Raw genomic sequence first — 23,718 nt, forward strand, 5'->3', positions numbered from 1 at the left:
AAAGATGGCAAAGCCAAAACATAAACTTATACCACAGATAAATGATCAGCCTCCTTTTAAATACACAAAGGATTTCCATAAAATTTCATGTGTTCCATCGAATAAATATTTATAGACCACTACACTCCATTCATTTATACACTCTTCGACGAATAAAACATAATGTTCGAAAAGAACTTAATCTCATATCTAGATATTCACATATTTTGATAGAGCAAAGAGGGGCTACTCGAAGAGTTCTGCGTTGGAGGCGGTAAACGAAGGCATAAAAAAGTCCTCCATTTTGGGTAGGATCCAGAGACCCAAAGACAAAATGGCCGCCACGTCCATTCGGTTGTCTTTCGCGACACCAATCCTGGAGGAGGGGGGGGGGGAAGGAGAGAAACTTTTGCGGTCACTGAAGGGGGAGGAGGAATACCGCAAGACATCCAAGGCTCGCCCCCACCCTACATACAACCCGTCCAGGCAAGCGCGAGAGTCTCGAGCCACGCAGCCCAAAAAGATTTCTCTCTCTCTCTCTCGGAAGGCTCTCTGCCTTGCTCCTTGGCCAACCGTCGTCTATAAATATCATCATTCGACCAACCCCCCCATTCCACCACCCTTCCCGCTTCTCCTCCGGTGGGTGGGAGGGGGCTTTATTTCATTTTTCTCCCCCCTCCCCCGCCATCTCAGCAGCAGCAGCAGTTCGCACTTTCCATTCGGCCAATGTAAATGCTTTTCTCGCAGCAGACTCCCACCCCCCCCCCCTCAACCCTTCCAACCCCCATTCCCTTTCACTTTCACATGCACTGCATCTCTTCTCCTCCTACATATCCCCTCACCCCATCTCAAACGCTCCCTCCATTTTTGCAGCAATCTCGGTTCTCTTTCGACGCTTCATTGTAGCCAGATCACGAGTCTTCCCAAGTACTTCTACATGCTTACACTCAATTGTTTTTCAATGCCTTTTTTTCTAAAACGAGCATACTATTGAACTTTTATATTCTCTCACTAACTTGAACTAACATAAAATATTCCACAAAGTTTTTTAAAATTCGCTTCTCGCTTAATTCTCTGTCGTCTTGTCCGGGTCAAATCTTACAACGAAATTTTAATCCACTTTAAGATAAGCTGTCAGGCTGAAATTTTCAGGACAACTAAGAACCATATGAAAATGAAATATTCTAACAGTTTTATTATGATTTGAACTGTATCTCCATTTTTATTCAGAATTTAAAATTAAATATAGGTATTACGTCAAAAATGGCCACCAAAATCCGATGGCGGCGACGTGAACAAAGATGCTATGTCAAGAAGTTCCTCGATTAGTCTCAATTTGCATTCCCCATGATACAAGAGTAACCTTTGCTATGAAATCACGGTGATGCGCCGAGGCAACGATAACGTAGATAATTTAAAATCCCTGTCAAGGAGACTACTGAGAGGCGGTTCCAGTCCATCCCGTAGAAACTTGATTTATGTTTCCACTTAGTCTTGTCTTTATCTTAATTTCACTTGTTTAAATCGGTTTTCAAAGAAGCCCACAGCACGGCGATGCAAATGCAAAGCGATCAATTTCTTATTAATATTCGCAATAGAGTATTGACATAATTCACAGCGTCCGGCGAAATCTGGTGGAAATATTTTATATCCATGAGAATAAACTAAAATGGTACCCTTCCACACAATTTTATTTACTGAAGTACCGACCCGGTTTTGACACGTAGTGTCATTATCAAGGTTATTATATAATGACACTACGTGTCGATACCGGGTCGGTAATCTAGTAAATAAAATTGTGTGGAAGGTTACCATTTTAGTTTATTCTCGTGTGAATTAACATTTAATATTTGTAAATTTGGCAGATCACAACGCCACGAACATAAACGTGTATTAACACCCCTCGTTAGCTTATTTCTCTGAGAAATTCGGAACGCTCTTTCCGTCAGAGACGCGAAGTGCAACGTTAGTATAACCCATTAAAATACGCGGTGGGTGTCAGCGCCTCTAAGTAGCGGAGTGAAGAGTCCTCCATTGTAATATTCGTGGTGCGGAGGTTGGATGCCCATCGGTGCATTCGCTGTTGCTCACTTGTTATGAAGTTATGCGCGGGGAGATGATGGTGGGGAAGTGGGGGGTCAGGGAGGAGGAAATGGCCCAAGGCTTCGGCGCTAAGAGAGGGAGGGTGGGTGCGGACCCCTCTTGGTCTCCCTCGAAAGTAAGTGGTACATGGGGATGAGAGATGGTGGGCAGGTGGCGCGGGGAGAGAGATTAGGGGAGGGGTGCTTTGAGGGGGTCATAGGGAGAGAGAGAGAGAGAGAGAGAAGGGGGGTGGGGTGAGGAGAAAGGCGGAAGGGAAATGTACGACGAGGAAATGTATGAAGAGACTCTTTCCCGGCGTACGTGAGCACTCAATGTTTTCTTTTAAATACGATTCGATGACACGTTAATTTTCCGCCCTTACCTATCGAAAGTACATAGATTCAAGTGTTTCCCAGTATATCAGCCAGGCTGCACTGACTTCAAAACAGGCTTGATTAAGTTTGATCACAATTGATTCAAGATTGCTTGAAGCATTTAGATATGATCTAAACCAGATCACTTCCTAACTAAAACATGCTGGAAATTATTAAAATTTCGCACTTGTCCTGTTTTTATTTTAACCCGCAACGCGTTTTAACACGTTATAACCTCACGTATAAAACCAGTTGAATCTTTCTCAGGCTTCCACTCGGGTTAAAAACTCCGTTATCGCCAAAAGTTTCGAAGAGCGAGTTGTTCGCCATCTTCAGGGCAGCCTGATGAAGGGATAGAACAACCGGGGTCACATACGATCGCCCGGGGGTCATGTTAGATGTGATTGGTGGGTAGGGCTAATGATTAGGTGCCATGATTGGCTGATGTGGAACCCTCGGTCTAGGTACAAACATTTCCTTTTTGACATCCGGATCTCGATTGACTTCTTCCACCACTTCTTGGTAGTATGGTCATGATTAATTGCTTCCTTTGCGAGCGCCGACTTCTCTGGTTGTACGAGCCTGAGGTGCCGTTGATGCTCCGTCAGACGATTCTCCAATCGGCCTCTAACTTTGTTGTCACACAACACGTTGTTTTTCTGCAAAATCGCCAAAGTTTTCGAGATATTACATATATAAGGTAGTAGTGTAACGCCCAAATTTGTACAATAGGCAATATCATGACCCGCAGTATAATGTCAACATGCCCCTTCCTCGATCTTTCTCGAGCCAAGCAACGAAAGAAGAGTGTACGTAGCGATCTGGTGGTTACATCTTCCCTCGTAAATTTCGTTAGTAATTCACCATCCCAATTGCCATTTAAGCAATATGACAGGCGATTCTAATTCGGTTCACGGGAGGTGACGTTGAGTACAAGCAAGTGGGCCTAAGTGTTCATAAGAGAACGATTATTTGGGGAAAGGATGGAGAGCTAGAAGTGGAAAGCTCTTCATGCGAAGAGCAGCATACCTGCGTATAACGCATGTCTCAAGAGGCCATTTTCCCAATGGTGCAATTATAGCCCGGGTCGGTAATGAGGTGTTCTAAGCACGACACTCTGGAATTTCCAGCAGCTGTCGACTAGCGCCTTGAGCCAACATTATTTCATCTCTATTTTAAGGAAATTCGCATCCAGCGAAGTAAGGAAATTCGTTGAATACGTCTTATTTTTTGAGTCGGTTCTGGAAGACGCCAGAATATGGTGTCTTACATGCGCATTTACGCTTATTTTAGTCGTAAGCTCCAGAAGATTTATCTTCTCTCAAGTTGGTGAAAACTACTGAAAACTACATAAAAACCCAAGGGTATTTGGGTTACCGCGAAAAATGTATGTTAACAATTAGGGCACTTTGAGTGGCTCAATTCCCATCTTACCGTGATATGTGTTTCTAGTTACGATTATTTGATATTAGTTCATTCCTTCGGTTTCCGCGGGGAACTACAGATATTACAGAGGTCTAGATAAACATCAATGAAGTGAATGACATCACTTGGCGAGATTAGCTAATTGTGATACATTTCAGTAATTATTGGGTAAATAAAAATACAATTTGATCTGAGGTTTCCGCTGCGGTTCTTAATATGAGTAGTGCGGAGGAACGCCTGGAAGCCAAGATTCATATAAAAATACTGTTTTTAATCGAGCGAGCCTACAGGGAGACAGATCATATTCCCCATCACCTTCACCCAATGGCTATTGAAAATTATCACCATTTAACCCCCTGCTCTGTAATGACGAGTCCAGCTCGTCATCAACTTCCGATGCCAAACCGCGCTAAGATATTCATGATTTTAGCGCTACTCAGGGGAACAATGTAAATATATTGAAAATTTAAAAATGTTAAAACAATGCACATAAAGTTTAACCATGTTAAAACATCTACAATGTACCTAAGTAACTCATATGTCATGAAATATGATGCATTGGAAGTAATAAAATTATTTTATACGAGTAACGATAGCTGTGTTCTTGATATTTAATAATCACTTTTTATTCCACTTTTCTCTGTTGATTACAAACTACAAATCATCATTTAATTACCTAACATTCTATTTAAAAAGAATTACAAAACAAATAAATAGAGGATTGATGCACTATATTCAGAAAAAAAACTGAGGTGGAAGGGTTTAAGAAAACAATCCATTTCCCACCATTTTGTTTCACGCTTAAATACTGCAAAAGCAAAAAGGTCAACCATCTAAAGCCAAAACTTTCGAGAATAACCCAGCCGATCGCAAGATGGAATGAGCCGTCAGAGGATGCATACCTCTTGCTCGACCGGTCATTTATTTGGTGACGGATTACTCGCGTTCGATATTATCTTGAAATTTTCAAGGTGTAAAGGCCGTTTAACACGGTGCATTAATTTGACCATCTGACGTGTGTACGTAGGTGCAGTCAAAAATGCGTCGTTTAAAGCGGTGAATTGCTAGAATACATGGACGTGAGAAGCCAAAAAAAACCCTCTCTAATTTAATTAGTGTGTTTGCGAAATTGCACAATATAATAAGAAATTAATGCAGTTTTAACCTGCAAAAATACGTGTCCGTGTAAAATGGCCTTGAGACAGTTGTCAAAATCAGCCTCTATTTTAAATTTTTATAAATTTACTTTTTCCCTTTTGATTATTTTCTCAGATTCAATATCTTAATATTTGAGATACAGATCAAAATTGAATAGGGTCTGATCTGTTCACCTTGAATATTTCAAGATGATAGCTCAAGTTTCTTGTGAGTAATTCTTCACTAAAGAGGACCAGTCGAGAGGGAGTTAGTATACGTCCTCTTAAGACATTCTAAGTGAGCCTCAGACAATCTGGAATGTGTAAAGCCCTCGCCAACTAATTTCTCATGCCTCCCTCGCGATTTCTCCAGTCAAACTGCCTTCCCAGTATTCCAATCATTCCAGGCCGCACTCGACGACCGAACCTTTTTCTTCGAAATACCACGAGGTTGCCGGGAATCGCTCCGAAGACGAACTTGTCACTCGCTCTAAACATAGATGATGTTGCGGCGAGCGCGGATGAAGGACGAAGTGCGGGAGTTGACGGATGGCGCGGGAGATGGGCGCGCGATGACGAACCGGAAGTGACGTGGGGTGAGGGAGGGCCGGTCCTTGGGGAGGACGCCGAAATGCAGATGTGCACAAGCCCTTGGAAACGAGAAGAGAAGGTGGTCCATTTTTTTCGCCCGCCGCGTGCTCGCTCTGTAAACACAAATTTCAATTTCGACCGAGTGACGAGAAGCACGCTGACGTTTCATAAGTAACTCCGCTGACACTCTACGGGTATTATTTTACTCTTTGAACCACTGACATGCTTGCTCACTCAAAAAATAGACATTTTAGAAGTGGAATTTGAGGGTTTATGTTGATGTAAGTATGTGCTCAGGCACAAGGAAATTCAAGCTAGAGACTTTATGTGAACTTAATGCATCGAGAATATAAATTTGATGTGTAAAACAATTTAAAAAATTTAAATTAAATGAAAAAAATTAAAAGTGTAAAAGATTCGATTCACAATACAACCAGGAAAAAATATCCGGTCCTAATTTTTCTCGTTTACGTTGGATTGTACGGATTAGTGCAAGCCACAGAATGATTTTCAGGGATTTATGAAAATGACCTCCTCGCAGTATTTCAATATATGAGCTGGTTTTGAGCTGTATGGGTTGAGCGATTTACAACGCGTTGCAATTAAAAATAAAAATAGGATAAGTGCGCGATTGTAATAATTTCCAGCATGTTTTTGTGAGGAAGTGATCTGGTTTAGATCAGATCTAATTAGCTCAAATCAGTTTTGAATTAATTGTAATGAAACTTGATCAAGGGTATTTAGGAGTTCGTCAATGTTCTTGGTGCCAGCTGAATCAGAGCATGCTGTGGGAAAGATTTGAGTGTATGTGCTTGTAGAGAATCATCAGATGATCGGATTGGATTTAAGTATGAGTGAACTTCTTCAGAAAGAGGTCTGCTAACACAGTACAAGTAATAATGAACTTAGAACCTCTTAATCCCACACGATGGAATTAATATTATCACGCATCAAGCTTAAAATCAGGTAAAGTCGGGACAAAAGGGCCCATTTATTTTAAAGGAAACATACGAAATTTGAATTGGACCGAATTTCATTTTGAAGAGAAAGTTTTTCTGAAATGAGTTCAAAGATTTATAATGCAAATCGCTACCTAATGCGAAAAAATGTGATCAATGGAAAGAGTGTCTAATCAATCATAACCAATAGCATATTAATTTCACACGCATTATGTTAGAGCACCATACCCAAGAGATCGTTCGTATCACGGCCGAAAGTGCAATTTTTTTACTTCACTAGGAGATTATAGTAAAGTATATAGTATCGTTATTCAACTGTAACGAGTCCAGTGCAATGATCCCATGCTCAATGCCGCATATATTATTTAGCACAGTATATTTATAGAAGAGTCATCAGCTGAAGCCCCGGTAGAGCACTTGAGACAGCTTATTCAAGGAATATGTATGGAAGACATGAAATCCAATTAATATACTTTGAAAATATTGTCTATGGTAGAATAAAACTACTCCGCTGGTAGCAAGAAAATGTGTTCAATAAAAAAAACTTGGTAAAAATAAAAGTTCGAAGAAATTCCACTATCAATCTGATTTAAAAAAAAGAGCAGCATCCTGACCGCGTTTGGAGCATATCCCAAATCTAGATTAATACGTTTGGGTATTTTTAATGCCTTCTTTCCTCTTGCTTTGTGACGCATTGCTTCATGAGGTACTTAACGGTATTCGGCATATCCTACAGTGCGCGAAGAAACGAGGGGAGGCGAGAATCAAAGAGTGTATCGTGAGGAAAGTGCTTGTTCGGAGAGGAAAGATTTAGGATCCTTATTTTTTTTTCTTCTCGGATACAACGCGGAAGGAGAAGGTACGGGCGAGGGTTTACCGAGACGCCGCGTCCTCCTTGGCGGCGCTCGCAGTCACCAGAGGATGATGAGGGGGGGGGGGGGTGTAAGGTAGTTAGTCGCCTTCATGATGGGTCTCGGTGGCATGAGCAAAGCGGAAATACCGATCCCTGGGCCAGACCATTTCCCTCCCCCATCCTCTTTCTCCCCTCACACCACGAGGACCTCCAAGAGAGGAGTCCCCGCATTAACTACGCCATTCAAAACAAATACTCAAGCGCATTTATGGAGTTTAAAATAATGGCAATTTCATAGATGGTAGCTTCTTATGCTAATGGAAGAAATTAGTGAACATTTTTATCAAACCTGTTTTCTATTTAATCCATTATTAAATTAACGTATTTTCAAAGCGTTTGAGAAGGCAGTGGCATTGCTTTCAATTTGCGTATTTCAATACAATTCGCAAAATTAATCAGTCCTTACGGGTAAAATTAAGTATTTACCTCAAAGTCATCATGATGAAGCACATACACATAATCGATTCTTACCATGAGATAATATTATTTTTCAGCCTTATTTATTATATTTGGTTGAAAAAATTGTAACGCGATTCCAATCTTCACTTGCTCCGGATTTGGCACTTAGACATTCTTCATCATTCAAACAATGGCACTTAGTTCGTCAAACCGTAAACATTTCTTAATGCTTAAAAATATTTACATGTGATTCTAGGAGAAAAATAAGCCAGGGACAGAATAGTCTGATTAATAATTTATTTTTTAAATGTACTTAATTACATATTTATATATGTACGTAATTTCACATAGTCGTGACGCCAATTTTAAGTGAAAAAGTATTTTTTAAAACATGAAATGGGGTAAAATAAAATAATTACGTAAAAAATAAAAAAATTACCAGAGGAGAAATGAAAATATTCAATTAGCTGAGAGAAGAGGCATATCAAGTATTGTTGCGTGATAAATACTAATGATCGAAGGAGGGAGGGAGTGAATTTAGAAGGGAGGAGAGGCGATATTAAGTCGAGCGCTTAGTTAGGGAGATCCTGTTAGCAATGATAGTAGTAATCATTACCCTTTATAAAATTTCTCGCTTACACCCTTGGTCCAAAAACGAACTCTCTCGGTTGGAAACCAAATGGGATGAACCCCCATCCTCTACCCATGGTTCTTATTTTGGTTTCCGAGAGAAAGAAAAAAAATCACGCCCATATCTTATCATCTCCTGCGCATCTAAATCCTCCACCCTCTCCCAAAACATCGTCTCTCCCACACCGCAGCCCTTCCCTCCCCCTCACCCCCCACCCCCAACGACCGCCGCGAGACACAAACCTCGGCGACCCAGACACTCTCTCTCATCCCACGCCATCCATCTTACCCCCTACTCCACCCCACCCCCCACTCTCAGTTCAGGGTAATATGTGGTTAAAGAGCTGCCGAGGGAGGGGGGGAGAGTGGACCACGCGGGCCATGTTCCAACTTCCAGGGACCTCGGGGAGGATACATTGTTTGGGGTATTTATAAATGCGGGAGTCGCTGTTCCCTTGTTTTTTTATTCTTTCATTCTTCCCTTTAATGCGCTGGATGAAAAATCACAGAGTGAGGATGAAAAATGAAAATGAAAAGGTTGGGGAGGGGACTGCAAAAACGAAAGGAAATAAAATTCCCGAGGTCATCGAGACAATTCTACGTTCTTACTGGCGATAGATGTGTCTCAGGGACTCGAACGCAAGGATTAAGAGGACGCATACCTCCTACTGGATCAGTCATTCAAGGTTTCTGTATTAGACCGTTGACAAAATTTTTCTGTACCTCAAATTAAATACTTCTACTTTTTACCATTAAAGTATTTCCTCAGAAAGGATAACACAGATTTTAAACGAATTAGGCTTGGAACCTCTAAGATTCTGGGAGACTGCGCGATATGCTTGAGCAATTGAGAAAAGGTAATTCTCAGAGCGATGCTCTCATAAAAAATTCAGAGGGAATTCTGAGATGAACAGCAAAAAAGGGCAGGAAGATAAATCTAACCATGAATGTACACCAGAGGAAGTTTTCAGAGTGGACTTCCGCAAAATTGGGCGTATACCATAAAATGTAACGTAGAGAGTTACATGAAGGGAACACGAGAAAAACTTCCGTGCAATAAAACATGCCAAATCACACGATATGAATTACGTACTTCAATTTTTTCAGTTAATTTGTGAAATCATATTTAATGAACAAATCGAGTAATGAACCAATAAAAAATAATAGTTAATCGGATTGATGATAAACCAAATTATACTTTTGTCGATTTTGTCGTGGCAATTTTAGTTGGAGTGAAGGCTTAGTGATACCTTAAACCACTCCCCAAAAAGATCTCTCAGCTCTCAACTGGTGAGAACAGAATAAGCACAGTTTTTCTATAAGAGTCTGGGTGTCTGCCCCCTTTTCAGAACAACAAAAAGATCACAATCCTCGAGTCGAGTCAAAGAAGCTGTCGAAAAAAATTCAAGACAAAGCAGAAAAAAGGAAAGAAGACGTATTAAGCGCTAAAAGGAAGATGACGCCTAAGCTGTAGGTAAACTAGGCAAGAAAACTCTAAGAGGAGAGGAAAAAGTAGGCGTGTTATTAAGGATAACAAAGAGTGACAGAGACAGAGAGATCAAGGAATGACTTCAATGTGTGAAATTATTGAGTCAGCTCTACAACAGCTATGGAAAACACCAACAGGCCAGACGACACATTTGATTTAATGGCAAAAAAAATTATTTCGTAATTCAAAATAAAATTCTTGCACATGTGGCCCGAAATGGTGGAAGCTTCAATATTCTCACTTCTCGACACCCAAACTCCAACCTTTCTCTAACCCTTCGGCAGTAGGACATATTTAAGGGAGAACTAGGCTCCACATGATGCACTTGAGACTGTTGTTGTAACTACGGAACGCGTCCAGTGAAAATCAGTCCAGTGGAAATATTGAAAGTTTAATAACAAAATAAAAATTGACCATCAGAAAAAAATCCTGGCAAAAATATCTATAAATGTAAGGGTGAATCCAATTACTTACCACATACTTTTTATCACATTAATTTTTCATAGGCTATTCCTTTGGTGTGCAGCAAAGAACAATTTAAAAAAACCGGATTCGTATGGTATGGTATTTGGAGGAGGCGACCGACAGCTTAGGTCATTTGCGCCATTAGGGAAGGGTATGGAAGGAAGGGTGGAGAGAAACCCGGCGTCGGTGTTAGCCTGCTCTTAACGAAAGGCGTATAGGGGACCACGGCTCAACGTCCCATCCGACGGACGAAGTGTTGCGCTTGAAATGTCCTCCGCACAACACTCAAGCAGGAATCGGGCAGTCTCTGAAAATTCTCTGCTACTGCCGGGATTTGAACCCGAGCCTGCCGGATGGGAAGCCAACACTCTAGCCACCACACCAACCCGATCCCCCGGATTCGTTTTCTGGCTACACCACTGCCAATGCCATCCGAAATAAAGCTAGGAAAAATTTCGCATACTAGGATAAATGGGTAAAAATGAGTGTCAATCGGTCAATCCAAGAGATCTTCTCTCTGAGAACGACTTAACTTGTCACAACCTTATTGAGTGAGATAGGAGGATGAAAATAAAAGCTGGAAGCGAAGAATTCTCCTTCCAGCGCATCTCCGCCGTGGGCAGGTTCGGCGGGTGGCTGGGCGTGGAGGAGGGCGAGAGGGGGCGTGGGATGAGGAGCCGTCGCCTCGCAAATGAACCGTGAGAAAGAAGACAGAGCAAGGGAGAGAGAGAGAGAGAGAAATGCTCCTTTTCTTTCACGGCAGATGAACACCAGACAGACACCTTTAAAGCATTTTCGAGACGTCTCTCGCCTCCACTCCCATCCATTCCCTCCCCCCCTCCCACCCCTCCATTCTCCTCCCCCTCTCACAACCCTTTCACAAAGTGACACTTGACATGTCCGCCATCATTTCGCTCCTTGAAAAAATACGGGACTCTCCTCCTTTAGTTATCTTTGCTCACATTTGACACCGCAAATCATCTTGGTTTTTTTCCAGGCCCTCCAATCAGTATATCTCTTTGCTTTTCTTCTGCACATAAATACCCTAATGGAATATTCTACAATTTTTATGTTTTTCATATAAACTAATGGAATATTCTACTTTTTGCTAACCGAGGTTAAACAGAATAAATTTTCACCGCTCCAAGTGATGCTTTGAATAGGATAGATAGGTTTTTATATGCAAGTAAACTATAAATATTATAACTTGAAGTCTCATGGTAGCACTTTTATCAAAATATAATGTATCTAACTACTGCTAACAATCAGCATGACCATGAATGTGTAAAGGATGGGTAACCTACAAAATTCAACATGGAGGTAACCAAATTTCTTCAAAACGAATTTAAGAGATTATTTTTTCTTGGCTATTCGATAATGTGACTAACACAAATAAAAGACGCAAAATTAAGGGAGATATTTTGTCAAACGGATTATATAACGGATATAGGAATTCATTATAACGAATATAGGAATTCATTTTATCCCCGAGATATAAAGAATTTTAATAAAGTCTAAGTGCCACTCAGCCAGTCAATTTATTAAATTTCTTTATTTTTATTTCTTTTTTTTAACCAATATTAAGTACTACGCAAGGGTACTAATATCGCTTCGGGAGCTATGCAATGGCCTTTCGGGTGTGTAGCTATGACTATGGCGCCGTGATTAAGCTTACTTGAAAATAGTGCCCATACTTTATCGATAAATTTTACTTCGAGGAGTCTGAAGAATAATGGGGTGCGACAGTAATAGTATCTTTATATGTCCTCAACATAAATTCAAAAAGTTCCGATGGCCATTGGCTCAAAACGAATGAGAATATCTTAATAACAAGCTTAAACACAATGTAAAAATTTTTCCGGTGTTTCGAAGAACATAAAAATTCCCAATTAGTGAGATGAACTATTTCTCCTTGAACGAAGACAGAATACTTGACACCATGTTCAACCATATAGGAATACACCGTAAATGTTCTCTTGGAAAGAAACAGTACGCAGGAGGACGAGAGATGAAAACTTCTTATCACCTTGGAATCATAACGAATACGGGTGCAACTAGATATAATTCCTGCGAAGCTCCCATTCCAACTGGCTGAGAGTCAGAATTTCTAGGAATTCCTACTTTCCTCCCAACGTCAAAGGAAATGCATCCCTTGCGGCAGGAAGGCCCTTGTACCTCTGGTTAAAATGATAGCCATAATCTTCTCGGGGTGTATCATGGTGACAAAATAAGGAGGCCAGACCAGCGATAACCGTATCTTTTGGGCGTTAAGGACGACGCTAAGAAAAAGAAGCACATATTGCCATAAAAGTCAGCCATGGCCAAAATCACACACCGGTCCAATTCCTTCTCACTGGCTTTCTTCTTCCTTCTCCAGCCATCTCCCCCGCCTTCCAGTCTCTCATCGCTTGGAGTTCGTTAACCCCTCCAGGCTCCCACCCCTAACCACCCCCACCCACTCGTCCCAATATATAAAAAAAGAAAGCATTGAAAAAAGAAAAACAAATCTTCACCACCACCGCCTCTCCCCACCTCTTGCTCCCCAGTCGAAAACAAACTAATTTAGCGGCTCGCTTTTCCTCGAAGAGGAAACAGCTGAAGGCGGTGAGGCGAACGGAGTAGTGCGTGCGGCCCGCCGCCCGCGCCCTCCCGCGGAGAGGAGTGGGTGAAGATTGATGAAAAGGGTTTGAGCTGTTGGAGCGCGTGCGGGTGGGTGAGCAGCGTATTGCGAGGGAACAGAATGCCCTTAGATGGCACGGCGGAGAGAGGCTCAGGGTGGGATACGGGAGGAGCAGACATACGCCTCGACAGAGCCGCCTCTCCTCATTCGACGTCTGGTTTGGTACTTGGAGGAGGCGACGTACAGCTGAGGTCATTTGAGTCAAAAGGAAAGGGTAAAAGAAGTAACGGAGCAGAGAAACCCGTCTTCAGCATTAGATTACTATTAACGAAAGGCGCCTAAGGGTGCACGGCTGAACGTCCCATTCGATGGACAGAGTGTTGTACTTGAAATTCCATTCAGAAACCAGTGAAGCAGGGATCGGGCAATCTCTGCCACCGCCAGATTCGAACCGCCCACGGGTGCGAAGCCAACACTCCGGCCACCACGCTAACCCGAACTCTTTTTCTCAAGTGTAAGGCCAGACATGCCAAATGGAAGTGGCCCCTTACATTCCCGTGAAACGCATAACAAGTTATACGTGCGGGTATCGTACATTTAAGGAGAAAAGAGTAGATTCAACACGTGGCAAGCCCGAGAAAGCCGCAAATCAAACAAACGAAATCGACAAAAATTCAGAATCATCACTCACCCAGTGACTCAATCATAAGATTGGTTTATATAGGTGAGGGTGAAGCTCGCCCCGGACTAAGGAAAATGCGCTTGAAATGCTCACAGTCAGGGTGGGAGGGTCAATTCTTTTCCATGGCCCATCTTGCCATTTGAGTAAATTTATTTTGGGGTGTCTCAAAGCTTCAGCCGGGTTTGAACTCTCGACCCATCAAGCAGAATTGCCCCTGGGCCGCCGCGAAAAATTTAAGGTATAAATCACTAAAATCAACCCTTTTTTTATTTTATCCGATGAGATTAATTTTGCATCGGAATCCATGCGCCCTTGTGCGACTAAAAAAACATGCAAGCAACTTTTACCACTTGAAGGCACGGTTGCATGTGATGCGCGATCATCTTTTACGTGGTAAGACATTTAATAAACCAAATGATTTCGGAACCAAGATTGTCACAATTCAAACCTTCATAGTTAGATGAAAGTATATCTCCGGTTTCCCATAGGTGTAGATGGACGAGTATTAATGGAGGTATTGAAATTTAAAAAAAGTTATCCCAAAATATCTCACTGTATTGACAACAATATTTTAGAGATGAGTAATAGGAGGCAGCTTCAATTACGTCAAGCAATAACACATCAGTTTGACACTCTCTAGAACAATTAAACCTAAATTAAATTACCAAACAGTAATTGGCTTGATAATGACGGTGTAAACGTCATAACTAGTTGACAGTAAAAATAAAAGTTTGTGGAATAGTACTGGGTTTTGTTTCACCATGTACCAAACAGTAAGTTAAGCGTTTAAAACAATAAGACCCTGTAGAAATACCTGTAGTGATGGATATTTTATATTTAAAATTCCTGCAAGAGATGCTATTAGTATAAGCATTGAAATAAATATTTTAAACTTCCGATGAAAAACCCACCGACTTTCAAAATTTTAAACACTACACATTACAAATTTTCTGTAGAGTCGGGCCGGAGAAGAAAATCCAGAAAAGATGCTATTAGTATAAGCATTGAAATAAATATTTTAACACTTCCGATGAAAAAACCACCGACTTTCAAAATTTTAAACACTATAGGTATATTCATATTAAAAATTTTCTGTGGAGTCGGGCCGGAGAAGAAAATCCGGATTAAAACGCAAAAATCACAGGCTTTACGAGTTGTATACACTTCTACAGTTAGTTATTTTACCAGGCTGACCCGCCTAGCTAGGAATTGACGAAAAAAATAATGCGATTATTATACTACATCTCTGTTCACATCACGCGCGTAGTGCTACGAGTAAATCCGTGAATGGTTATCATCGAACTCTAGTAAATGACTCTAGTTAGAGTATGATCAACCTTATTGAAAAGGCAATAAGCGTAGACTTTACCCTCAGGGGAACACGAAACCTGATTTTATATTATTAAACTTAGAATATTAAATTTTTACTAAAAATACCCTAACCACAAGCAAACGATGATATCCTATTACCTTATGTTCACAGATTGAAACAAAAGAGTACATCATTTATTCCTAAGTATCAACCCAACTCCTTCCTCAAAACATACGAGATATCAATGCCCTTGCTGTCACTACGTAATGCACAAACTTCATGACTGTGAAATTGATGCCATATCGTCAGTGTCTTCCTGCTGTATGTTATACAATCCTATGCACACAACCGAATGAGTAAAATGACTTACTTTGAACCTTTCTTTTCCTTTTAGGCAATATCAAACCACAAATATTCATGACGACCGTCTTATTTTAATGGAATTAAACATCAATGCAATGCAAGAGTGCTCTTAGAAATGAAGACTTCACTGGTTTTGAGATATCACTCATACCGTATACATTTCTTCAACTTGCTGTTTCTCTTTGCACGGATTGAGTTGTGGGTCCGTTATAGATTAGACTTTTGTTTAAGTAATCCTCTTTTGTGAAGCATACACTAAGAGTTATGTGTGGGTTACATTAGTGAGTTAATACTTTATTTATTGTGCTGAGCTCTTTTGGTGGTGCATGACTTCAGTGGTGGTTTGAGTGCTCAACTACTCCCGCCATGTCTCTTCACTCACACTTCCAAAATAATTCCCGAGTGAAATACTGAGTTCAACTCATGCACTTCAATCTCTGTACCTTTAATGTATGGCTACAATATAAAATGAGTTCAATGAGAATATTTTATGTCATTAAATGTAAAATGAACCATGAAAATTTTCTACCGTGAGAAAAATCAATATGAAAAATATAATTATCAATTTGATAAGTTTATTGAGTCATACCCTACAATTATAATATTGTGGAATCTATGCTTTCGTCATATGAAAAGTTATACTCCACTTTTATGAACTATGTAATCATGGAGGCAGCATTAATGTATTTCTTTTAACGTAATGCTTTCAATGTAATAAAACTAGTATATTCTTGCGGAGAAAAGTCTGAAGAATTGCAATTACTTCCTCAAAATAATATCAGATGGAAGTTTCTCAGGAGTTTTATTATTTAATTCCATAGACTCACATCGTGTCCTAATGGATTTGCTGGAGTTTTGTTTTTAGGTTTACTTAACCCTTGAACTAATGGGGACTGATTTGTGACACGTGTTTTATTTTTTTCTTGAGTAGTTTGCAAAACATATGCTGCATGCACGTTGGTTCAATTAACCGAGAAATCACGGTAGCGTTGAAAGAGAGGATATAGATATAGAATCGTGGTCTAACTCTATCTTCCTGACCTCCACCAGGGTGCCTAGCTATGTCTACCCTTCGCCCTACTTGACCGCGACCCCTGCCGGTCTGGTGCAGCTGGCCGGACATCACCACGGGTCCATCTCGCACGCCGCCGCGGCGGCTGCAGCGGCTGCTGCCGCGGCCGCCGCCGGCAACGGCGGGCCCGGTGGCGGCGGAGGCGGTGGACTGGGCGGAGCTGGCACGGCCGCCGGGTGTGGGGCCGCGGGAGGAGCGGGCGCCGGAGCGGGCATGTCCGCGCTCACTGGCAACCCCTTCTACGACTACTCGCCGGCGGCCGCTGCGGCCGCCGCCGCCGCTGCGGCGTCTCTTGGCTCCCCAACGCCCTCGACCACGTCCTCGGCCGCTGGCGGGGGGGCCGGCGGGCCCGCGTCCTCCCCTTCGCCGGCCGCGGCGGCCGCAGCTGCCGCCGCCGCTGCAGCCGCCGCCGCGGTCGCCGCCGGCGCGTACCCCGGCCAGTATCCCAACGGCTTCGATCAGTACTCTGCGTACGCTGGCGGAGCTGGTGAGTACGGTGGGTCTCAATTTCTCTCTCTATCTCTTTCTCCGTGTCGCTCCTTCCCTCACCTCTTTATACGCCTTCGAGCTTAGGCCTACTGCAGGTAGATTCCTCTCAAATCTTGACGGGTGATATTATTTCCCTTCATTTGGATTCCTTTTTAATAGCTTTCCAATCATTAATGACTGCATGTCAATGTCTTTTAGCAGTAATGAGTCAACGAACATGGCTACGACGCGACGTTTTGATTATCATCTAAGGGTCACTTGTTAAGAGTCGAAGCCCTGGTCGTAGTTACGTTCTTCGTTACTTTCAACAATAGAATCTGACTTTTTTCAATATCCGTACAGATTACTTAGAATTTATATCGCTCAAAAGAAAACAACTTTTGGAAACCTGGGGTAAAGAACAGATACATATTACACCATTAATGGTCAGAATGCTAAATCACAAAACAAAGATCTCTTCTGGAAACCTCTGTTGAGGAACGAGTGACCTTTATGTTATAAACACGTAGAATTGTCTTTTGTGTGGGCTCTTATGAGACGTTGGCGATTGTTTACAGAGTCTAAAATAATCTGGAAGGCCACCAAAAAGGAAAAAAAAATTTGGTTGCTTTTCCGACTGGCTGTGGATGTCATTAAAAGCAGTCCGAATTCTATTAGAGTCCTGTTTGGAATTTTTGTGGACACAGTGACTGTACCATCTCCATAAATACATTGCCAATTAGTAAGAAAGCCAGTCGATAGCTTTCCCGACATTGTTTTGGCGCTATTCATTCATTATAATCATAAAGTAATTTAGATTAATATAGTAACTGAGAAAATGTTTTCAAAGAAATCATATTTTTATATTTAAATACCAATCATCGGATATTCCTTTCTCATCGACGCGGATCAGTTTAAATAAAAGGTTTCGTATGGCATTCATTTCATGTAGTCTAACGCCGTGCTAATTTTCTTTGCATGCAACTAACATTAACATAAAATTTTAATTAAAAATAATACAAATCCTCTACGATTCCCATGTAGAAAGACGTTTCACTTTTAATTTTGATGTCGTTCATTGCCAGAATTCTCTGAAAATTTCTGGCAACTACATCACTGGAGACCCCGATTTTAACTTTATCACTGAGTAGTAGTACTGTAAGAAATTGGCTATATACATTCAAACTTTATTATGAATTTATGTTCACAGTATTTATTTTGAGTGATAAAAGTATTCTCGTCCCTCAATCGAAATTTATGATACCACTCATTCATTAGGAATACCCCAATGGCGGCGATCAACGGCCGATAAAACAAGAGTTTTTCTCATTAGGTAGCCCTAATCCAATATCTAGCGAAGGATGACGCGCCTTCAGTTTTATATTCTTTACTTCAATCATACAAAAATAAAAACATTGTTGAAAAATATGCAAATCCTAATGACCAACTTCATAACCGATTTTTGTATGTTTCCATAACTTCTGGTTTTCACCGCGTGGGATTTGTTGGTGACGACAATTTCTCTCATTTTCCAACCAGTGCCCTTAACTCCATTGCCCTAATTTTTTCGTCGAATTTTACAGCGCATATTGGTGTTATTTCCTTCACTCTGGAAGATGATTAGCCAGTTTGTTTCTTTCGCACATGGTTCTCTTCCACGAGCTGTGAATAGGGTAGCCGTCCTAAGTTCTAGTTGGTCGGCGTCTTGATTATTTCTATGGCTTCCTAAGTTATCCTGAGATAATATCCATTTTCCTAATCAACGACTGCTGCTTGGTCAAATAAATTGGAGTTTCCGGGTTCACCCCAGGTATGCTCGGTATCTCGGCGAAACTGGTCACCAACAAATCCCACGCGGTGAAACCCAGAAGCCACGGAAACACTTGCAAATCAACGCCGCGGAAAATTGCGAGTCAATTATTTTTTAAATTTAAATGGCTGCCCGATCCCATCCCATTGTAGGTTGTAAAGGATGCATTACACAGGCCAACAAAAAATTTTGTTTGAAAACTTTATTTATTTTAATAGCTGATCTTTATAGATTTTGATGTGTCGAATCCAAATCTGGCCAAAGTTTTTTGTATCGCCCATAGTTTCCAAGCAATATGTATTTAATATTTAGTCTAATACCCCTGTATGGTATACAGGGAAATCAATGAAACACTGTGTTACATTATAAAATTGTTTGTATTTATTGTTCACTACATCGTGATAAAATTGTTTGTATTTACTACAGCGTGATAATACAGGGTTCACTTGTCAACTGGAATTGGTCTATATTTTCTTTCCCTTGTTTCCTTGTAGCTTGTTGTGTAGCTTTTTCTGCGATGAATCGCTCTGATGAACTTCTCGGTGAAGTACCAACAGTAATCCCCATTATCCTCGTTCATTAGGCCTACTTTTTCAATTTTATTATAACTATAAAAAATCTGTTAAATTCTAAAAATATTACTTGATTTCATAAATTTAACTGTAAAATGTGAATAAATGGTGGGTGATACAACTTTAAAACCATCACATTTGGATTCAGCAACTTTTAAAGCATAAGAATAAGGTATTTTCAGTAAAAAAGTATTTTCATTGTTGGTCTGTGTTTTAAGTGCCATTCACTTGCATATTCCCAAATACCAAGGTACATGAGACGAAACGAACCCAAAAAAATGGTGTTAAACGGTGTGAGGTGGTTACTAACATCACAACAACTGAGTGCATGAAGCCAACTTAATGCTGAATAACGTCAAAAATCGCATGCAATGAATTCTGACACTCTTCTCGACACAATGATGGCAAAACTCAACCATTCGCTCTCTTCCTCCCCACAGCCAACTACATGACCCCGTACTCGTATGCAGCACTGCCACAGGCCCTGCCCACCGCCGCCTTCCCATTGGCCTCGTACCCAGGCCAAATGCAAGAGGCGAGGCTACAATAGAGCCGCACTGGATGCCAGCGCAGCGGACAGCCTCGAACCCACGACGAGGAGAGCCGATCCTAGGAGGAGCGGAAGAGGCGGCGACGGGAAAAGCATCGGTGGCTGGTTTCCAGTTTTACTTCCTCCCCGACAACTTGCAAACAACTGAAGGGGACGGGAGCACATGCCTCGACTACGCGACCACGTTGAAAGGGGCGAAGGACACGTAGTCCTTCCAGTGAGTGAGTGGGGGCTACCCACTTCCGAGCTCCAGCCTTCAAAGAGTTGGTGGCGATGGGCTGAGAGCTGCTCGTCACCTACATTGTGCCGGAGTCGGGGGTATTGTTGCTTTGGAGACCATGCCCTGGAGACAGAAGGAATTGCTATTAAAATGATACGGAAATACAGTGAGGTGACACGAATGGGGATTGGTCCCCATAGACTTTATGAAAATAACATTTGTTGCACTGGAAATGAAGGGAGGGTTAATGGAGGGAGAGCAAGAAGATACTCTGTAGGATTAATGTTTAGAAAGAGAGAGAGAAAGAGAAGCCACATTATTTCAACCATTCTAAATGGACATTTGTAAATTCGCATAAATAATATATAAATATGCATGCATGTATGTGTAGGTATGTACAATCTCATCTTATGAATGATGCGAAAACATATTCATTTATACATATATATTTAAATGTAATCTTAAAAAAAAGTTTTTCCCTTTGCTCAAATCGGATGTCCACGGTAGCATTCGTCCGATGGTAAGCAACGCGAAATCTCTCATGAAATTTGCCGTGTACCACGTCTGCCTCGAGGTGGAGCCTCTGGCGATTTCAATTAAATGAATCTCATTCATTGTTTCCATGGGGAATTCCGTGAAACTGAGGTAAGAACGACCAAAAGCCGTTTCCATCGGTGACGAGACACTGCATTGCTTAATTTGTCGGTGGCATCCGATTAACCCGCCACGGTGTGGGTTGTAAAAATATTTTTTAAAAATAATATTAAGATGGGGAAGGGGACCTACAATGGTTAAATGTAGTACGTTTACGTTGAGTTTAGAGAACAGAGGCTGTTATGTTTGCTTGTACTATCATTAAGGATAAGTAAATCCACGCGCAAAATGTTTAAAAGAATTGACGTGGTCATCGTAATGAAACATTCAAAATAATAAAAAATTAATAACGTAGTTAATTAACGAAGTATTGAGAAAAATGTTAATGTCAATAGATTTCTCAAGAAGTTAAGAGAAACGTAGGCGACAGTAGCTAGTATGAAAAACGTCGCGAAACCTCCATACTGAAAGTATGATGTCATCATTCATATGCGCCTTTCCACGAGCTAACATGAAAAACAGGTTTAAAAAAAGAAATTAAATTCGAACCGAAAATTGAGATAACACAAAAACAATCTTTTTGAACTGATCAAATTCGAGCATTTGAACTCACACGTTTTCACAGGAAAGGAGCACGGTTGAAAGGTATTTTTTTTTAACTCCCTGAACGTACTTGTGATATGGTGTATGGTGATGAATGGTGGGGGGGGGGAGTGTGATTTGGTTCTCCATGGAAACGGTTCGCGAGTGTGGTCGAAGAGGAACAAGAAAACAACAAAAAAAAACCATACCTAATGAGTACGCCACGCTCCAAGTGGGTCTTCGCACGTCAACGCTTGATTCCCGCTCGTCCTTCAAATGCCATTGAAGAAGAGAGGACCAACGCGAGTGATCCACTGAACCTTTTTTGGGAGAGACAGAGTTAAGAGTTACTTGAGATAAAGAGTGCACATGGATGATTCGGAGCGTTATTTGTTGGGTTCCCAATTGTTTTTTAATGTAACTCAATGTTGGATTTTTATTCCCTTTTTTTTAAATCGGTGCTCGATGAATCGGAAAGCTGTGCTGAAATCGAAGAAGAGACTTTTCGCGAAAGGACAAAAAGTGTGACAGGGATACATTTAGAGCAAAAAAATAAATAAAATGCTCAGCAGTTGGCTCCTCGACCAGGGGAGCCACCCTCACAGTTTTTTTCACGCGCCATTTTTCATTGTTATATTCTTTCTCTAGTCTCGCTGTGATTATGTTCACACTGTTCTTTTTATCCTGAGAAGGAGATAATAAATTGTTAAATTACTATGTACTTATTTATATAAAATATATGCCTAGGATATACGTCTTGTTTTTCTGTAGAATTTTCTGACTGAAAAGAACCATAAGAATTATTCCTCTCGTATGCAGCACGAAGATTGCGTGATTGATAAAGCATTCAGATATTTATGTGACCATCAACTACTTCGTGAGACATAATTGATAATTCGATAAGTCTTGTTTTTCAAGCCTATTCCTGGTTGAATTTTATAGTTTTAGCACGCTAAGATCAAATACGCAATTTTTGCATGAACAAATGATGAATTGAGAGACTTAACTTTTGAATTCTCACTGACTATTCAAACCAGCTACAAAAATCATTCTGTGCGAAGTTAATTCCTTATAACATTCTGTTGAGAATTGGAGAGAACTCAACTCTAATTTTTTAATAGAGTTCTTGACGATTGCCAAAGCAAAAATTACACAGGACTTGGAAAGAAAGAGTTTTGTTTATCAATGCATGGAGAAATGCGGATAGCTAATTTTACCAATAGCAGTGCTCAGTGTTCTGAATCAATGAACCGAAAACAGGTATATCTAGTAGTATGCCATGTACTGTATGCCATTTTGAACGCAACTGCAGCAAGAGCGCGAGTGTTTCGTTTGAGCTCTGTACAACTCTGTAAGAATACATTCCTTAATATTCTTTAAAAGAGACTGAATCATTGAGAAGACAAAAAATCAAAATAAGTAAAATTTTGCGTGACATGCTAAAAAGAAATATTTTTCTTAAATTAAAGACTATTTTCACGCATTCTTACGCTCGATATCTCTCAAACTTTTGCTATATAAAAACACCAGACATTAGATGAAGTTACGCTCTTCACGTGCCCCTGTGTGTGACTATGGACAAGTTTTAACCGGCCAGCCTGCTTGATGTTCTTTCAAAGAAACAGAATTGCTGAAAAAAACTAGAAATTAGAAGACATTTAATATTTGCATTATGAACTCTGACTAGAGCTACTATACATATTCATATCGATAGAACATTCCAGTAAAAGAAAACAATTGCCTAATCGTACGTAGAAATATATTCTTTTCGTTGCTCTTAAATGAAAGACTATTTTTTAAGGATTCTTAGCTTTTCAAAATGTTGCTATATTTAAAATACTGCACATTAACTGAAAAATTCGTACGTTTCGAGCCCATGTGGATGACTATGGACAGGTTTAAACTGGATGGGCCGCGGGTTATTTTAAAATCCGGTTTTTGAACACGTGATCGGTATGACATGAAAAGCAAGTGACCGACTTGACGGGAAGTAAAATCTCCTACAGCAGGGATAATAAAACCGAAGCCACCTCTGTTTGACGGAAAAATCATAGCAAATGAAAAATGAAGCCAAGTGAGGAAATTCTGATTGACTGCTACGCTTTTTCATTTCAATGAGCGCGCCATAATCTTGAGTAAAAGTAGGAAATGCCAAGATATTCCATGAAATATGAACTGGCTATTAAATATTCCTAAATATCCCCAATGTCTCAAGAAGCACTTCCTTTAAAGTCATGAAAAAATATATATACACATCTTGTGAATAAATCCGATGGGTAAAACTAATAATAATGAGCGGAACGACTTAGTACAGGAGTTTTTTAAGGGTTCTATTTTTAAAGTAGAAAAGGAAGTCCAAGGCAACTCTATTTCTAAAAACTCTATTAAACGTGACAGTGGAGGAGGGGATTGGCGGCGTGAAATATGCCCC

The 23,718-nt window shown here is 40.7% G+C and overlaps 1 protein-coding gene across 5 annotated transcripts in view; it reads left to right on the top strand.

Moving 5' to 3' along the window:
* LOC124154548 (RNA-binding protein 24-like) overlaps positions 1-22,040 on the top strand; it is a 106,530-nt gene extending 84,490 nt beyond the window's left edge. For 4 of the 5 annotated variants that reach the window (XM_046528352.1, XM_046528355.1, XM_046528354.1 and 1 more), the window contains 2 exons: positions 16,470-16,987; positions 19,782-22,040. In XM_046528352.1, the coding sequence (XP_046384308.1) occupies positions 16,470-16,987; positions 19,782-19,891 (628 nt within the window). In that variant the 3' untranslated portion in view covers positions 19,892-22,040. The remainder of the gene's footprint in view (positions 1-16,469; positions 16,988-19,781) is intronic. The other variant, XM_046528353.1, reaches the window with a different exon arrangement.
* The last annotated feature ends 1,678 nt before the right edge of the window (positions 22,041-23,718 follow it).

Source organism: Ischnura elegans, chromosome 2, assembly GCF_921293095.1.
Source record: "Ischnura elegans chromosome 2, ioIscEleg1.1, whole genome shotgun sequence".
NCBI classification, from domain to species: domain Eukaryota; kingdom Metazoa; phylum Arthropoda; class Insecta; order Odonata; family Coenagrionidae; genus Ischnura; species Ischnura elegans.